This window comes from Typopeltis vanoorti, chromosome 10 (genome assembly GCF_054136105.1).
Source record: "Typopeltis vanoorti isolate ZY-2024b chromosome 10, IOZ_Tvanoo_1.0, whole genome shotgun sequence".
NCBI lineage: Eukaryota > Metazoa > Arthropoda > Arachnida > Uropygi > Thelyphonidae > Typopeltis > Typopeltis vanoorti.
In genome coordinates this window covers 137,641,673-137,662,200 of record NC_143558.1, presented here as the reverse complement: position 1 = coordinate 137,662,200, position 20,528 = coordinate 137,641,673, and the positions used below count along the sequence as shown (strand labels likewise).

General features: G+C 36.8%; 1 protein-coding gene across 3 annotated transcripts in view; it reads right to left on the bottom strand.

The window, feature by feature from the left end:
- The window catches only part of lili (LMBR1-like protein lilipod), a 434,111-nt gene that overhangs the window by 80,909 nt on the left and 332,674 nt on the right, over positions 1-20,528 (bottom strand). For all 3 annotated transcript variants that reach the window (XM_090398849.1, XM_090398851.1, XM_090398850.1), the window contains 2 exons: positions 18,930-19,006; positions 7,035-7,112 (listed from right to left, as the gene is read on the bottom strand). In XM_090398849.1, coding sequence (XP_090254975.1) covers positions 7,035-7,112; positions 18,930-19,006 — 155 coding nt within the window. The remainder of the gene's footprint in view (positions 1-7,034; positions 7,113-18,929; positions 19,007-20,528) is intronic.

Here is a 20,528-nt window from a genome sequence, read left to right as displayed (position 1 = left end):
TGTATTTTCTTAGAACTTTTGCTAATTTGTGTGAAACAGTACTTATGTAAGGAATAGATATATTGCCTTTGAATCTATTTGTTTCTTCTGAGTGATGTCTAGGAGGATTAAGAAGGAATTTGTCAATGATTTTCTTGGAATATCCATTAACTTCGAAAGAAGTTTTCAGATGGTTTATTTCTGTAAGCAGTTCATTTGGGTCATCAAGAAGAAAATGGGCTCTATGTCCCAAGGTGGAAATTATTCCAAGCTTATGAGGAGGGAAATGAGGAGACTGACTGTGCAGATATCTGTTGGTATGTGTGGGCTTTCTATATATCGATATTTTTAGTTTACCAGAAGAGCGGGTCAGTTTGACATCAAGAAAAGGCAAGGAATTATCCGTTTCAAGCTCAGCAGTAAACTTAATACTTTGATGTTGGCTATTGAGATGTTCGAGGAAAACCATAAGGGATTCATGTCCATGGCTCCAAACAATGAAGACATCATCCACATAATGTTTCCAAACTTTAGGTGTTAAAATAAAGGAAGAGATAGCCTTGGTTTCAAAATCCTCTAAGTAAATATTTGCGAGTACAGGGGATAAAGGATTACCCATAGCCAGTCCATGATTTTGTTTGTATATATTATCTTGAAATTTGAAGTAACTGGACCTGATGCAATGTGTAAGCAAGGCAGACAGACAAATCTGTCGAAATGTGTATGGAAGAACATGAGAGACATTACTTACAAGAGACAGCGAGCGAGTGCATTATCAAGTCATATCCTTTTCTCGGCTAATCCTAATGATGATAACCAAAGTCACAAAGTCTGCTGGGAAAAATCTACTAACATTTTCCGTTGCAGTGACGAAATAGAGAGAAAAATTGTGGAATCTAGAGAAATCATCTTCAATCCTGTTCAACTAAATAACAACTTAAGCTATAACCTCCCAGATAGTCATTCAGCTGTAATCATGTACTGGCGTTCAAGTGATGCAGCAAACACGCACTCTCCCAACAATGCAACAAACGAAAGAACAGCTTCAAATACAACTACAACGTTTTCGTGCTAATTATGAATAAAGACTGTCTGTGTTGTTCATAGTCTTTTAACCCTCAATGTTTAGTGTTTTTTTCTTTTATAATGTCACCTGAAGAAGGCTGTTACAGGCCAAAACTAGTAGTGTGTTTATATTAAAACCTTTTTACTTAAATCTCGGTTCTAGTCATTTAATTCTTCATAAAAAAAAAAAAATATATATATATATATATATAAAAGAATGACAATGAACTGTAAGAATTGGAACAATTGCCCTTATGAGTCATGAGAAAAGTACTTATTATTATTAAGAGAGACCTCCAGGAAGTCAGGGACTCATCGAGGGAGGCCACATACAACACGCACCAGCAATCATAACTATTCTTGAATTCATTCACATTGCTTGCACTCACAACATCCAATGGCAATCCATTCCAATCAGCACCAACCTCTGAGAGAAAAATCTAGCCCCCACCCTCTTCTTAGCAGCATTCATTCTCAGCTTTCAAGGATGCCCTCTCGTCCTTTCCCCACCCTCAGTATATTGAAAAATTTCGTCAACTGAAATCAATCATATCACCCCCTCTTTCTCCTGTTTACTAGTGACTGCAGTCTACAAATTCTCAATCTGTCTTCATAATCAGTATTCTACAATCCTGATATCATTTCGAATACTCTCCTTTGCACTCTCTCCACTATATCAGAATCACAATGGAAACCAGGAGACTAGACCTGTGCACAATAGTCCAAGTGAAGTCTTATCAACACCTTTGTAAAGAGGCAAAATGACATCTTTATCTTTACATGTGAACGTTTTTCAGCATGCAATTTTCTTTTGAGTTGCATTTGCAATCTTTGCTACATGGCCTCTGAAATTCAACTTCCTATCTACTAATACACCAGGATCCGTAGCCTCATCAGTTTCTTCTAGCATAATCCCACCAATATAATACAACTTTGGATATATAATCATGCCAAAGTGAATGACTTTACATTTACTGACATTGAACTGACATCCATTTTCTCATGCCCATATTCCAGCCTATTCATCATTCTGCAAGTATTGCATATCAGCAGTATTCTTGATTACCTACCTACCTATCTTTGCATTATCAGCAAATAGCTGTATGTCGCTTGTCAAATCCTTCCCAATATTATTAATGTCTCTTCTTCTTCTTCTTCAACCTTCTGGTTCTGTTCACTGCTGGACGAAGGTCTCCCCCATGATTTTCAAGATCACTCAGTTTTCTGCCTATCCCATCCATCTCACTCCTGCAATTAATGTACAATATCGTTAATGCACAGACTGAATAACAGTGGACCAAGCACCGATTCTTGTGGTACACCACTAGTTATTTATTTTTTATTAATCTTTGTACTGGTTATGGGAAGTACTATCCTTACATCATGTCCAGACTTGATATAGGTCTAAGCCTTTACAAGTGTTTTACCCTATGCCTGTTCTAGTTATCATTGTCGTCATTCTCTGGTGGTAACGGCATGCCACCAGTGTGCCCTGTAGGGCCCTCAAGGAAAGAACTTTTATATCCTTCTGCATAAACCTAAGCTGTTTTAAGTACTTATAGCTATCTGCGCTCCATACACCATGTAAAGAGATGGTGGCGCTGGTAAACCTTGGAGTTGCCACATGCTCCTCCCATTTCTTACTAACTAGATCTTGGTTATTCTTATAATAGTTTACCTTATTATTATGGCTATAGGCTAGTGGACCCCCTGTTCCTACCACCTGGGGATCAACTACCCAAATGTCACCATCTCTTTTAATCACTGTCTGACTTACGCAAACCCGTGGAGGTGATATAATGTGGTTCCACTGCGGTCTCCCAACCTTTGTTCTTAAAGCGGTTGTTCAGAAAGGAGACCACGGCATCATGCCTCTGCGTGCGGCCACCCATGGATGCAGAAACAACACTGGGCTATATGAGACAATGTCTCACCGTAGTGTCAGCCAGCCCTACAGTTTGAGTCATCACGAGTTTTCTTGCAATTAAATCTTGCAAACTCACATCCCCCATATACCACTTTTTGATATCTGTCAGTGAGCCATGCTCTAATCCATGCTAATATTCTATAACCCAAACCCATTTTCTTCAATTTATGCAACAGTCTACCATGCTGTATTCTGTCAAAAGTCTTAGCAAAATTCAAAAGCATCATGGTGTATCCATTCCCCATGTCTAGTTCAATGGTAACGTTGTTAAAGAATGTGAGCAAGATGCTAAAACATGACCTTCCCTTAGTAAACCCATGTTGCTCATTGCAAAGTAGAGATTCGCTGTCAATCAACCCATTTCTGAATGCAAGTCCTAACCAATTTTTCCAAGATTTTCACCACCACTCCTGCGATACGAAATGGTCGATAGTTGAATACATCATCCTTTGCATCACCCTTATGCAATGGAATTACCATACATTCCTGCAGAATCTCTTCCCTGTTCTGAGACTCATTAAACAGCCTGGCCAAAGGAATAGCCAGTTCAGCTGAACACTCTTTTAATATGCATTCTGATATTCCATCAGTACCTACTGCTGAATTCTTATTCAATTTGTGCAACAGCTCCAATACCTCATTCTTATACACGTGAATTTCTTCATCCAGTGAAGAGGTAGCAGTGGGCTCAATGTCGTGTACACCAGGTTGATAGCTTTTAACAAAATGGGCACCCATTAGTTGAACAACCTCTTCTGCATCTGTAACCCTCACGCCATCAGCATTTAGAAGAGTTATTCTTTCATATTCATTGTTCTTTCATATTCATTGTTTTTCATTTCATATTCAATATTCTTGCAGCATATCGACAGAATTCTTGTCGGTTCTCTTTAGCATGCAGAGCCAGTTTCTTTTCATACTCAGAAGAAATATTAAAAAATATTTAAGAAAGAATAAGGAAACTAATGGAAGATAACCTATAGATGAGCAAGCTTGATTCACATAACAGACAGAAGTGTCACATACTGGACATTAAGATTAACTGAGGAGAAATCTCTACATAAAAATATAAATATTCACACCTACTTTGTTGATTTTCAGACAGCATTCAGCAGCAAAGGTTGGAAAGTGGCACGGGCTGCACTTGAATCTTACAGAGAAGACTTTCTTTCTTTCTTAATCTTTCTCTCTTTTACCTTCACAGTGTCAAAGGTTTCTATTCCTTATAACCGCAACAGTTATACAAGGATAAGATGGTTTGCCCTATGCCTCCTGGTGTATCCAATGTCTGAAGAAGCAGTACGTTCTCCAAGCTGGTTTGCCTGCTTGCAGGAGGAAAAATCCCAGATAAACTGGGGAGAAAACCCTGCAGTCCATGCCCAAGACTGGCTAATGTGGCTATGTCTGAGAAAGATCCTAAGCTGCTCATGTCAGCGACGGGAATCGAACCCAGGTCACTCCTTTCCTAGGCATACGGTTTGCGAAGTGCATAGCCACTTGTCTAACTGTGTGGACCAGAGGAGAAGACATGAACTTGATATATCTATTGCAGAATGTTAATGATAATGTAGGATACTGAAAAATATTGTAGATAAAAAGGCTGATGGTTCCTGACAATAAGAGGCACGAGACCAACATCCCTAGACATCTTTATCACACTTTTTAGGAATAACAACAGATGTCATTAAGGAATTACAAAGGAAATTTCAGTTCAAGGTATAAGAATGAATAATCTAAGATTTGCAAATGACATAGCATTACTGAAGAAGATGAGCTAGAAAGAACAGTGTTGAAGGAAAGAGATATAGGTTGATAATGAATACTGAAAAAATAAAACAATATTCAGAGAAAGAGAATGAAGAAGTAAATGAAAGGCAAATGGATATGAGCTGGAAGAAGTTAATGAGCTCCATGTACCTAGGAAGCAACAAGATATATAATTTAGGCAGGAAAATGAGATAAGATCTTGGATAGCAAAAGTAAGTCTACAGGTAATGGATAAGATATGGAAAAATAAAGCAGTAAGGGCTTGATACAAAGCTGAAGTACTGGAAAGGTATATTCATGAATGCTTTCTATAGGTGTGACATGAATATTGGCATTCAAGAATGGAACCTTTCTGTAGCACATTCTTTTGAATGTGCTAAAGAAAGGTTTCTATGAAAGCAATAGATGCAAACAGTAATGAAGCATGCTATACAAAAGTAAACTGGGAAGAGAATCTAATACAGAAAATAATTGGGAGGAAATTTAACCTCTTCAGACATATCTGAAGAGGTTAAATTTCCTCCCAATTTCCTTCTGATCAGATGGCACGATCAGAAGAGGTGAAGTGGAAAAAGTTTGCAAGAGTTGAGCACCCTGGGCAAAGGATAGAAGAGAATTGCAGAAAATAGTGACAGCTCCATGAAACACCACTGGATCTGCAGGGTTGATAGTGATCACCTAGAAAGTGAAATACTATTCCAGATCAGACTGTTAGCATGCGACTTATGCATAATCAAAAAACTTAAGCTAAACAATAACTACATAAAATGAATTATAAATAATGATGAATAACATAAACAGGTATAAGTATTAGTTTTGGTATTAGGCTCTTTTATTAGCACTATATGTAAAAATTAAATATTATTTCTGAAAAATTATTGGCATTTTACTCAAACCCCCCCCCCCACACACACACACTTTCCTACTGATATAGCACATTTTAATAGTAATCACATCACACTCTTACCAGCACAAGTCTATGTCATGATCTCACAGCATATATTTAATGATTACATCAAATTTATGAAAGAATTAGAAAGGGATACTCCCCTTAAGAAAACATGCAAAATAGCTATAAATATTAGTAAAAATTAAACCTTATTCCACAGATAGGAATATAACATTTTAAGAATATTCAGTTTTCTAGAAAAGAAAGGTAATTTTACAGTTAACTCTCACCAGCAACTTGCTGGGCTCAAAAGAAATACTTGGTGATAGCAGAGAGTACAGTGAATATTCTTGAACACAATTGTTAAGGTGCTTTGGACAGGATGTTTTAGGAATTTATCATATAGTGATTTTGCTATAATGATAGTAATCTGTCCAAAGAACTTGAGAAAAAAAGTCAAGGTAACCTTCCTGTAAGGTTCCGTAATAGCCTGAATAGTTCATCTCTCTAAATTAAGTAATCCTTTCTATCAGATATTTGCAAAATGCCAACAGAGCACACCAAATTCAAACATTGACAAATGTCAAGTTAACAGTGAGTTACAGTTTAGCCTAATGAGAGCATATTCAAAGAGCTTGTTGCAGTATTCCTACACAACTTAATTTCAGTTCTGACTTTTTCACTCTCACACTTACTGTCAATTATCAATGCAGTCATCACCAATTTATTCAAGTAAATTAAATAAATAACTAAATTTAATAAATCGACAAATGCTAATTGCATGGTCTCACTCGACTGATATATGATGTTCAGTCAATGATATTTAATCCATTAACATCATCAAATTCCTGATATGTACCTTTTTTTTGGGGGTGGGGAGTACAGGATATGATAGTAAAATGTACCCCCCATTACTAACTTTCTATCTGTGATGAAAGTAACAAGGACCTTGTTTAACTGGGTGATGCCTCAGATGGTATAAAATTCTATCATCCTGTACCATCATATTATTTGGTTTAAGCTAATAAGAATACAATCTGGTCAGCTAAATCCTAAATTGCTAGCTCATCCATGTATACCTACTAACAGGATGCACCACAAGATGGTGAGGGTTGGACATTAGGTCAGAAGTCCCGATTGTTTCTCCACATTCCTTAAAAGACTATGTGGAGATCTCCTCTCATCTATCTAGCTTTGACCCTTAAGAACTCCTTAATCCATTAACTCAATTATGTTGTTATTAACTTTTTTCCCCCCTGTTCATCTTTAACTTTTCAGAGTTCTCAGTCAAAATTACAATTATAGACTTAACAGTTTTTCTTCTCTCCAGCTAGACTTGTTTTTTGCTTGCATTTTAATAATTTCATATAAAAATTAACAAGAACATAGGTATATAGGTTTGCTTACTTGAGAATATAAAGGTAATGCTTTGATTCCTACCAACAACTCAAGTATATTCTGAAATACTTTGAGAGCAGAAATTGCCTGAAAAAAAGTAGAATTTAAGACTTGACTAAAAATAATAATAGCAAGTAAACAGTGTGCATGAAAGGATATGAATATTTATAAGAGACAGTTTAATTGTTTAGGAAGAAATTCCTTATTTAATTAAAGCTAGTCTGCAATATTAAATTTAATGAGAATTTATACAGCACAATCAAGAATATTCACAAGTACATATAATAACAGTGTCAATTCTCGCTATAACAAACTCACAGGAACCTCAGTAGTAGCTCGTTGTGGTGGATAGTTTACGATGGTGAATAGCTTTAGAAGAGTGATTATGTCTACAGTTTTGAACAGGACTTTTCAATAGTCTGTTAGAATGAGGGACATGTGATAAGAACTGGTTTTAATACATTAACTTTTAAACTGATTAATGGAAGAAAGAAAATTATTTTGCTTGTAATTAATAATCATGAAGGAGTCATAGTAATATGACCTATTATTATTAGAAAGTTCATCATCATCACTCAAGTACAGAGCTTAAATTTGACATAAAATATTAATATAGAGGATATTATGGATCCAGCCATATTTTTTAGCCAAATATAGAAAGAAACTTAAAAGTTCTGAAATTTACCAGATAGCTTACGAGAATATAACTTTCAGCACTGCCTTGGTTTGCACTACTTAAAACACAGAGGCTCTGCCAGGAACCTGTATGTTCACCTTTTATTAATGTTTGAATTAGGGGTTCAGTACCTAATTTCAGTAGGTGTTCAAGTGAAAAGGAGTTCAGAACCACAGAAAGCCTATGTCAGAAAGGTTTAAATTCATCATAAGTGAACTTAATTATCATAAGTAGGTGTAATCGATTACTCAAATACAGAGCTGATAGGCTTGAATTTTTGCCTGGTATTGCTGATGAGACCAATAGTACAAAAGAACTGTCAGGCCAGTGAAACCTGATTCAAGCACTAATAAAAAGAGAATACACTAGGTTCCTGGGCAGGACTGTCTTAAGTAGTGTAAATAAAGGCAACACACTGATGGTGAAGATTATATTCTCATTAGCTCTGTTGTACATTTTAAAGTTTCTTTCCATATTTGGCTATAATATATGGCTTGATCCATAACATCCTCCATTTTAAAATCTTATGTCAAATTGAAACTTATTGGCTTTATACTTGACTACTGTGCACATATCTGGTTACCAGAGTTCCTTGGGGATCAGGAAGAGGTCAAAAGGATCCAGAGACAAATGATCAAGATGGTATCAGCCTATGGAATGAATCTTACAAGGACAGGTTGAAAATTTGTGGGTCACAGAAATTGGTTAATAGGGAAAAAAGGAGTGAAACGATTGAGACACACAAATTACTGAAGAGTTTTTACAATATTAATATGGAGGACATTTTTCAGAACAAGACTGGTGGTGGGAGAACTAGAGGCCATTCTTGAAAACTGAGCTAGAGAGTGCAGTTAGCAGGGGTGTCTGGACTAGATTTTTTGCCTGGAGAGAGAGAGTGATGAATGAGTGGAATAGGTTGCCAGTCTGTTGTGGCTGCCATGACTGTGAATGAGTTAAAAGCAAAGTATGATAGATACTGTGTGAATGTTGGATAGTGCTTGGCATAATGTTTAGGGCCACTGGTGATGATAAGGACTCCATTGAGTATAATAATAATACTTGAATAACTGATTATGCACTCACCGAGAGTTCACTTATGACAAATTTAACTTTCTGGCATAAGATTGCTATGATATTGAACATTTGGCTCTCTCTCTCTCTCTCTCTCTCTAGGTACTACCTGGTATCTAATAAAATATTTGGGACCACTAATGGGCAGGAATGTGAAATATACAGTCCCTCATTGTCAAGTCAATGCTGCCTCTCTATAGTGTGACCTGTTTCCACAAAAGGAGCTTTGGTATTTGCAGTGAGCATTCCTGCTGCAAAAAGGATATCTTCCTAGTTGAAGAAAATGCCAAGTAGATTCACTAGTTGGTAGATGACCTTCATCACCAGTGAAACACTACTACACTATTTATTGGGGGAGGGAGCAGAAGTGACAAATGATATGCTTGTCCTCAAGAGCAGGGGGGGGGTCCAGGCTCCATCCACACACACTCTTCTCTGTGCAGTGTGATACCCTTCAAGGGCATGACTAGCATGACTAATATACTTAGAGACCCAGCCCCTCCTCCATTTCAAGGGTAACAGTTAAAACGGTGGAAACACAAGCTGGCTACCAGATAGCATAATAGGCTCGAGCTGATCAATAATGAGTCAGGAGGCTTTCTAGTCAACTGGCGCATAATTCCGCTGCCACATACTCTGCCAGATCATACCAGGTGTGTGTGTGGGGGGGGGGGGGATTAAAGTGGTAGTATGTCGGGGACACTGTCGAGGCCACAAATTGGCAAGGAACCAGTTGCTCACTGTATGGGTATCATATTCACAAGTCTATCCCCTCCTCACTCTCATCTAATACCAAGCCAAAAATGAAAATGAGAAACAATCACAGCAACACTACAAATATAACAAATCTTCACTTCAATCCCAAATTAAATTTGAGCATCGAGGTGAACTGTGGGTGAAAGTGAAATTGAAGATGAAACTTTCATGATTCATTTCGACATTTGGCAACTGTGCCCTTGTATGTTCTAACAGTGCCTGCCAGAGAATGCTAAATCAATAATACTCTGCTTTTGACCTCCTCTGACTGAAGGTTTCCTTCCCCCATGCAATAACATTCACCTACCGCATTTACCAGTCTCCAAACTCTGAAACCACAAATTCTCTTTACTTTCCTCTCCATGAAATTCTACCCTCTACAATCCAGCTACTCAAACAGCGAAATCATATCCTAGGTGATATGAATGTCCACAATTCCAACTTGCATCCCATCTCCAACACTACAGATCAAGTCAGACATGATATTGAAGTTTCTGCTATAAGCAATGATTTAATGCAAATCGTGCAGCTACCTATCTGAATTCCAGATAATTCCCTCCACTTTCCCAATACACTTGATCTTTTTTTAACTAGTTCTCCTTCCACACACACTTTATCCGAATGTAAGCAAACAGTTTTCGCATGAAGTAATTTCATGGCAGAGCAACTTGTATATATAGAGGCTAATGACTTCACATCAATTGCCTTAGTGTCCCATAATGCAATGCACATATCCTTACAGACATATAATGCTATGCATTATGGGAAGGGCCACTACCCAGACTGGTTTCAACCTTTACTGGCTTCTGGCTCCTACTGAGGAGACCTCAGTAGGAGCCAGAAGTGAATACCAAGGTTGAAGAAATGCAGAAGTCATATTTCCATATACAAGTAGCCAAAAGGTGTCATAACATTATTAAAATACTTCAGAGTAGATGTTGAAAGTTTTTCCACTTGGTTATATAACAAATTAAAGATGCCAAGAAATTATATTATTATATTAGATTATATGGGATACTAAGGAAATTGATTTGAAGTCATTAGCCTCTATATACAAGTTGCCCTGTCATGTAGTTACTTCATGTGCAAACTTATTTGCTTACAATTGGATAAAGGATGAAACCAAGAATATAATTTCTTGGTATCTTAAATTTATAATATAACCAAGTGGAAAAACTTTCAACTTCCAGACAAACTATAGAAGCTCTCTCTCTTCTCTTGGGAACTTGGACCACAATCTAGTGCCAGTTTCCAATCCCAGAGAATACCCCTCCTCTGATCACACCCAATGTTGGCATGACTATTGCTTTTGCTATTCTGACCCAGATACATGCACTGAGTGAGTCACAGAAATCATCCATATTGGCATGAAGGCATTCATCCCTCATCCACTTTTCAAGCCCAGGTTCAACAGAAGATGTATGAAAACAGTCGAAGAAAAAACTCAGCTTACCGCATTTGGCTTGCATCAAGAACCCAAGCTTCATATTCAGCCTATGCAAAAGCACACAATAAATGTAAATCAACTATCAGCAAATGAAAATCCAACTTTGTAAAAGCCACTAGCAGAAAACTCGGAACTTGTCCAAATGGCAGCCATGCCTTGTGTTACTTTGCAAAAGCCATTGGATGCAACTACTGCTCACCTGTGCTCCCACCTCTCTACCATTCAGGTGGCAACACTGTTACAGCACCCAAAGAAAAAGCAGCACTCTTAGCATCACTGTTTACCTCTAACTCCTGCATAAATGATGAAGGCAAATCACCTCCTTCCATCCTGCAAACGATACACCATATGCCTCCTATGGCCTTTCAGCAGAAAGACATAAGAATATTAGACAACCTGAACACCAGAAAGTCATCTGGTCCTGATATCATCTATCCGAATTAAGTCAAATGTTATGCTCCAGAGCTAACACCTGTCCTCTATCTTCTCTTCAATTTTCTGTACTCAGCCAACAGCTATCCCATCTTATGGACACTATATATATCCAACCCATTCCAAAAAAGGGAGACAAAAGGCTACCATACAACTACCGACCAAGTAGCACACCTCAATCCTCTCCAAAACGTAGAACATTATCAATGGTTAATCAACTTCTATGCCACCTAGAAGTCAGTTAATCTATAACCACCAGTTTGGATTCTGCCAATCCAGATCTACAGCTGATATCTTAGCCTACATCATTCACCACTGAACATGCGTGCCATGGAAAGGTTCAGAGAAATGCGTGCTGTTGCCCTTGATATTTCGACCATGTTTGGCACTAATGCCTGCATTGCAAACTGCCACCTTTGACTGGATAGCCAGCTTTCCCTCTGGTCATTCACTACGTGTCATAGTGGAAGGTGCCATCTCTTTGAGCTTGCCAAAATGCAGGAGCATTTCAGGGATCCATTCTCTCACCTAGCCCCCCCCCCCCCCCCAATACATTAATGACCTACTCTCAATCACTACAAATCCTATCCATAGTTTTGCTTATGATAGCATTATCCACTCATCCTACTCCTTTGAAAAACCATGTAGTTCCCATACATCCCTTACATTAAGATCATCTGCAACCAACACTTTAAGCACTGATCTCCATGCTATCCATTCAGTGGAGCTAGAGTCACCTTCACTGCTGCCAAAATGCAGTCCTACCTTTTCTCTCACAAAAGGGATCCTACTTCACCTTCTTTCATTCTGGGTAATACACACATCACCAGACAGAATGAACTCTCTCTCTCCTTGGACTGACATTTACTTCCAATTTCTCTTTGCACAAACATATCACATCAATAGCTTCCTCAGCTTCCAAAAGTAGGCATTCTTTTCCACTCAAGAAGCTATTTTACACCCACCCAGCTACTAACCCTATATAAATCCCAAATCCGCACATCCTTAGAATTCTATCCACACATTTTGGGTGGTACACCAAAAATCTCCTTAAAAATTCTTGATGCTTTCAGAGGAGAGCAATTCACAGCTCATAGATGACCCTTCCCTCATAGGCACTCTTCAACCTCTATCTCATATATGCAATGTTTCAGCTGTGTGTGTGTGTGTGTGTGTGTGTGTGTGTGTGTGTGTGTGTGTGTGTGTGTGTGTGTGTGTGTGTGTGTTTCTTCTACAGGTACTGTCACTGTTCCCATGAACTGGCAAACATCATTACTCCATTCTGTTAGGTCTGTTAAAACAAGAGCAGCTGCTGTCTAACATCCCTTTACAGTGCAAATGCAAACTCACTGAACCTGCTTCTCTTTCTCATTTATTCCATCTAACTCTGTCCTCTGGAACAGCTTTCCTCATGTGTTTCCCAACAATTTCAATCTATGGCTCTTTAAGAAGAATGTCAATAGCTTTCTCAATTGTCATCTGCACCTCAAGCATGGCACTGATGTGCTATAGGTTCTTGTACCTCTTGTGTGTGGGAAAAAATAATCAAAACAGCTATAGGGCCAGTAAAACCAAATTTAAGTACTAACGAAAGGCAAACATGTGGACTCCTGGCTAGAGCTTGCTTTTAGGTAATGTAAAACAAAGCAACCCTAATACCCAAGGTTATATTTTCATAATCTCTCTGGTAGGTTTCAAAACTTTTTAAAAAGTTTCTTTCTATATTTGGCTGCAAAATATGGCCGGTTCTATAATATCCTCCAGGTTAATGACAATCTTAATTTCCTGATATGTATAACAGATCTATAATGACACACATGTTCAAGTATGTGTTCATTATCAAAAGTTTCCAGCACACCATTTTCTTCCAAATTAATCTGTTATCTGTCTCATTTTCAATATGGTCAGTTCTTACATTTCAGTTTTTTACTCACAGCTAACTGCCATTAATTTATAATTTTTTTTGTCTCCAATTGGATTAGCTAATTTTTAAGACAGTCATAATTTTATGAATTCTTTTACACATTGATCTCTCCGAGTCATTTTACTGTAATTTGCGATTCAAAATTTTGTTTGATCATTCTCTTTTCCCACATATACAGTAATGTGAACATTAATACTGTCAAGTTCTTGTTTTCTTAATTTGTTAGTCTTAATTTTTAATTTTTTTCTTTTATATCATGCTCACATGGAAAGTAATGTGTCAAGTCTTCAAAATTTGAATCATCAGAATTTAAGGAGAATCGGCCTACCAGTCCGGAACTCGGGGAGTTGGGTGCCGTAGTTGCCATGGGGGGGGGGATGGAGGTAGTCTGGACATCTTAATTGAATGGAAGAAGGAAGAATAGCAAAAACTGTATATGAAAGCCAGAAAACAGGAATAAGAAACTAGGCAGGCCCAGGAAAGATTCGCAAAATGAAATTAACTGGAAAGAAGCAAAAGAACAAACCTTGGACAGGAAGGCATGGAAATCTCTTTGGCAAAATCTCAATGCTTAAAAGCATAACAGATCATAGACGAAGAAGATTCAAATGAACAGTGACTATGGAAATATTTTTATAAAATATATGCAGAATAAACTAAAATTCTGTGTGAAATAGAGTGGAATGAAGTTGCAAGTGACAGATCGCTAATCAACATACTTTTCTATATGGAGACAAGTATTTAAAAACAGCTTCTAAGAGCTATTTTAAAATACATGAGATCCCCTAAAATACTTAAAACCCCTAAATGTCCCTTAATAATTCATTTACTATTATTTACAGAATACTGCATGGAAAACTAATACATAAGATGGAGCAAATGAGAATAGATATGAGGCTTGTGGCATAGATGGGGAAGTTGGCTGACAGGGTGGTATATGGTGGAGTGCCCTAGTGCTCTGTACTAGGGCCACTATTCTTTCATTTGTATATTAGTGATATATGGAAAAATTTAAGAGGTAGGGAAATATTCAGTTGTTTGCTGATTATGCAAAACTGGAGAGAGCAATAGTTGATAAAAGTGATGTAGATATGATTTAAATCAATTGCAGAATGATTTAAATAAATTGGCAGTGAGCAGAGGACAATGGTTATCAATTTAATATTGCAAAATGTAAGGTAATGCACTTCAGAATGAAAAGATTACATACTTTTTGTCATATTAATGGTACTGAATTACAGGAAATTGACAGGGCTTTGGGAACAATGGTGGACAGAGATCTGAAGTTTAGAGGAAGGACATACTGCAAAAGATGGCAAAATAGCTGAAAGGATTAATTGAAACCTGGTGAAAGGTCTGCGGATGTTCCCTAGCTAGATTGAAGGTGTGTGGGTTGCAGAGTTTAGCTAACAGGCAGAGGATAGGGGATAATAGAAACTTAAGTTATTAAATGGGTTTTATAAGATTGACACAAAATACATTTTTTAACACATGATGAGTAGGGATAACTTGGACACAAAAAATTCTCTTGGTTCTGATGGCATCTCTCCTGCACAATATTTGTTCTCAAATATTGTGCTGCAGAGCTAAGACCCATCCTATATCGTCTCTACAATCCATTATACATAGCAGATACTTATCTCAACGTATGGAAACAATCTCATATCCAGCCTGTTTGCCCCCAGCCCCCAAAGAAGAGATAGAAGTCTACCATTACACCACCGACCAACTGCTATCACTTCAGTTCTCTCCAAAATAATAATGGAGAAAGTCATCAATGGCTAACTTCTCCACTGCTGACCTCTTAGCTTACATCACCCACCACTGTTGGACATGTGCAATGGAAAGGTTTGGTGAAACTTGTACTGCCACTCTTGATATTTCTAGATCTTTTGTCTGGCATTGAGGCTTGCTAAACAAACTGCCATCCTCTGTAACTGGGTTGCTAGCTTCCTCTATGCTCATTCACTGCATGTCATGGTTGATTGGTTCACCACCAATGCAGGAGTACATCAGGACTGTCCTATCACTTCATCCTCTTTCTCTTGTATATAACCTACTCTCAATCACCACTAATCCAATCCACAGTTTTGGAGATGATAGTATTCCTATTAATCTTACTCATCTGACAAACTAAACATTTCACAGATAACCCAAGCATCAAGATCTACAACTAGTGCCTTAAACATTGATCTATGTACTATCCTTCAATGTGACAAGGACAATCTGGTCACCTTCAATACCACCAAAATACAGTCTTGCCTCTTCTCTAGCAAAAGAAATCCTAGCTCACAATCCATACCCTCAGTAACACACAAATCACAAGACAAGATCAGATCTCTCTGCTTTGGCTAACATTCACCTCTAGTCTCTCCTGGCACAATAGCTTCCTCAGCATTTAAAAATCTTGGCATTCTCTATCATTCAAGATGATATTTTACATCCAACCAACCCAACCATGTTTAGAATACTGTTCACATAATTGGGATGGAGCACCCAAAAATTCTTGCCACTGTCTAGAGAGAGAAATTTGCCTTTTCTTCATCTTTCAATCCATCTACCTTTATCCTTACATGTGTTGAGGCTTAAGTGCTGTGAAGAATTCATGTTAGAAGTTTAATGGAATATTAACAGTACAGAGAAAGGATTAAAACTAATTTTAATACTTCCAATATTTCATCTCCGTCACAGAGACATCTTTGGGGATTACAAAAACTTTTTGTAAGAAACACACACACAAATACAATACAAAGTGAAACTAAAGTCCTATCTAGGTGGTGTGCCCTCTATGTGCATTTGCAGGTGGTCTGGGATGTACCTCTTTACATCTGATCTGGGTCAATTTGTGAATTTACCCGGATCAGAAATTCAAAGCAAGTGATGGTTGGCTATAAAAATTTAAGAAACACCATGGTATTCGGTATCTATCAATATCAGGGGAAAAACTGTCTAGTGATGTTTCTGCCATAGAACCATTCCAAAAAAGTTTTTTTAGAAACAATTCTTGAATTAAATTTAACCAATGATCAAATTTATAATGCAGACGAAAGTGGTCTTTGTTTGAGATCATTACCAGAGAAAACTCTAGTTCACAGAAATGAAGCCTCAGCGCACGGCCAAAAAATGTCCAAAGAGCATGTTACGATAATGACTTGCGCAAATGCTCCAGGAAAACATAAATTAAAGTTACTTATGATTGGAAAATCAAAAAACCCAAGACCATTTAAGAACTGCTGCCTTCCGGTTTTGTACCGAAGCCAATGTAAAGGATGGATGAATGTCGAACTTTTTTCAAGCTAGTTTCACAATGATTTCATACCGTTTGTTAAAACTTATTTAAAATCCCAGAATTTAGAACAGAAAGCACTTTTATTATTGGATAAATGTCCTGGAAATACTCCGGCAGATGAATCGATTAGTGAGGACAGAAATTTTATGGCTATGTTTTTGCCTCCAAACTGTACTCCATTGATGCAACCAATGGATCAGAACATAATACAATCCATTAAATTAAAATATCATAAAGACCTGCTTCTAAATGTAATTTTCCAAAATTATGATGTTACCACATCAATAAAAAATATAAATCTGAAGGATGTAGTTCTCAGTTGCTGCTGCTTGGGAAGCCGTCGAACCTGAAGCAATTTGAGTGTCAATTTCCTCTTTTTGTGTCATCGGTGATACACAAAAAGAGGAAATTCAAAACAAGCACAATTTGGTTAAAAATATAAATCCATATGTTGAAATTTCACAAACAGATGTTACGGAATGAATTACAGGTAGAACCGAAAGTGAATTCTAAATCAAATCAGATGCTGAAATTATAAATATAAAGCTACAGAATGAATTAGAAGACAATGATGACGATAAAGAACTCGAAGAAAAAAAAAGTAAAACATGAAGCAGCAGTTGATAGTTTTAATATATGTATAGAATGAGCTACAGAATGATATGCCATTTTACAAAATTTCATTACTGCAGCTCAGAGAAGAAGCATTCGAAAAAAGAAAAGAAAAAAGCAAAAGAAAATCAGTGAATTTTTTTACAAAGAAATAAAAATAACTGTTTTAGTGTTATTTTGTGAAACTTTTTTTTTGTGTCATGTACAAGAAAGTGATATTTTTTCTGCAAATTAAGTTATGTATTGAACTATATAATTTTATTAAATCAGAATCCTCAACAATACAGGTACATACAAACTAATTTTTTTTTACTAAGTACGGTAGCTTTTTTTTTAATTTTTATCAGTTACTTCCTATATTTACAGAATTAAATTGATGTACTATTAGAATTTGATTATTTTTGTTTTAAACGCTAGTCATTGTTGTCTCTTGTGAGAAAATTCGCTAATCCAAATGAGCATGGCTTTTATTAGTTCGGATTAGCAAGATACCACTCCATTTGCATAAATATTTTATAGTTACTGCTTTTGACCCAAGCTTTCTAGCAACAGCATGTTTTATCCTATTTACCAAGCTTACATGAAATGGCCTCAAAATGTATTTCCAGTATTGTTTCTTCTTTTGTTTCCTCAGTTTGATACGACAATTTTTTTTTGTTGTCGTTAACAATACTTAAGTTTTTGCCACAACAGGAATACAATGCATTTTACCATTACCATCATTTTTTTTTTTTTTTTTGCTCTTCTGTTTTCCTCTTTTATTTTGCCTATATTTTATCAGAAAATCTTGTACCTTTCATATTTTTTGTCAAACATATATTAATCATGGCCAATAATTGTTGTCAACTTTTTATGAACCTTCTCTATACCTAATACTTCTGTCATTTGCAAACAGGCAAAATAACTAGCTAATTAGCAAACATTTGTTATGCCTTTTCTGCCAACACCAACTTCCAGTAAGTTATGGAAAGAGATGAACAAAGGATTGGCTTTTGAGGCCATTCCTTTGTTCATCTCTTTCCATAACTTACTGTATTACATCTTCTCAAAAATGCCATGTTTAGCCCAGTTCCAGTCAATATTATTCATGGTCAACACTTTTCTTCCTAGCAATTACTGCCAAACTTCAGCAATACTGGTGCAATTCTACCACACCACATTTATGCTCCCTTTCAAATCATTTCAAATCAATATGATAACTTTTGTTCCATACGTTTTTTAAACCCACTGTAACACTGATGTTCTCCCAGATCCCTAACTGAATTTCTATACAACACATTCTATATCTCCACCTACTCATCCATCTACAGCAATCTTTCGATACATCACTCTCTTCTTTAAAACATACCTTCTCATTCTTCTTCTCTTTGAACCCTTTCACTATTATCACTATTCCCTCCCACCCAAATTATGTATATACCACAAATCATTCTTCAACTTTATGAATTCCTTTATGAGATCAATTAAGAAACAAGTTAAATAAACAGTGCTGTTACTGCTCTCTATCACCCAATATATGAAAAAGCAATATGGGTACATACAAAAATGAAATGAACAAAAACAGAAACTAATCTTTCAGATATTCATCATTATAAACCAGTAAAGAATCAACTACCCTGCAATTATTTATACCACACCTTCCTCATTACTTTTTGTTAATACAGATAAGATATCAGGTCTAAATGAAATATACTTACTGTTAAAGACAACAGCAGAAGCATTACAACTGGATAACCAATGTTTCTTCTTAATGGAGACACTTTTACTTGTTTTTCTGTAAAACAAAATAAAAAAAAAAAAAAATAGAAAAATTTCACAAAAAATTTAGATTTATTTATTTTTTTATAATTAATATCAAATAAAAAATTTCTTCAGAGTCCACCCATAAATCTCTTGAGGTTTGGAGAATTACCGGTAGACCCCTTCTTGTTTTCAAACAACTTCATCTTTTTCTTGAAAAAAAAAAAAATCATGTATTTGAGTCTACAGTTCACCTCTAAACACCATTCAAACTTTGATTCTTTTAAAAACTTTCTAGTACATATTTCTTTTCAATGTGATATTCAATTTTATCACATATTTACTATTTCTCCTACTCAAAACTGAGTGAATACTTCCTTTTTTTTCCGAATCCTCATATATTCTTGCTTATGATACATTGCTTGGAAAGAAGCCAAAAGACACCTCCATGGGTAAGGTGCATCGTTCTATGTAACGAGTCATGTGTTTGTAGCTGATATAAATTGCAGGAATATGATGCTCCAAAGTCAGTGCAACTGTATCCAGGTGAAATGGCCAAAATCAGTGACACCATACTGAGATGCGAAACCGGAGAGCTAACAGCAAGTGCTACTTGCAGTGGACACCCCCACCACACTCACCAAATGTGACCATAGGGTACTACAAAGGACAATAAATAAAAACTGCCATCTGTCGGCTGATACACTGAATGCAGAGTTCTGGGCATCGAGTGGAACATGAATCTACACAAAAACATTCAGACGTGGGAGCTTATAAGGGCTCTGTTATGGTGTGACAAATCATGCTACACCTTCTACTGAGCACATGGATGTGTGGTGGATGTCCAGTTAACATCTCTTACCAGAGAGCGTAACCCCAAATACAAAATTTGGAGATAGTGGTATGATGGTACAGTCCTGTTTTTCCTGGTTTGACCTCAGACCTCTGTTTGTGGTGCCATGAATAATTAACTCTGAGAGGTATCTGAACATTCTGGACAATGCAACGCTTCCTACATTGTGGCATTTCTGCAGAACTGACCATTGTCTCTTTTAGCAAGCTAACGCACTGTGTCATTAGGCTGCTACTACTGCAGCAGTCAAATAGCCTTCAAGTTCACTTGAAGGCCATTCACAAGTGAACACACTTGAATGGCCTCCACAGAGCCCTGATCTCAACCCTGCCCTATTGACCGTCTGTGGATGAACTGGAGTACTGGGTGAGGTCAAGGGACATCAATCCCACAATGGTCCAGGACCTCATTACATGCCTACAGGAATGAGATGGAATTTTCATTGATCACTATTGTATGCTTGTAGAAAGTATGCCCTATAGCAGGGGTGTTCAACCCATCGATCGTCATCGACCAGTCGATCGCGGAGCGATTTTTGGTCGATCTCTTGTGTATTTCTCCTTACTTACAAATTTAATTAAAACTAAAAACATATTTTATTTATCATTATTTTGTATTATTTTTAATTCACTTTAAGTGTATTGCTATTGTTTATTTATTTTTCGTTAAAATTATCAAATCAGTAATTTTCTTATAAGTTTGG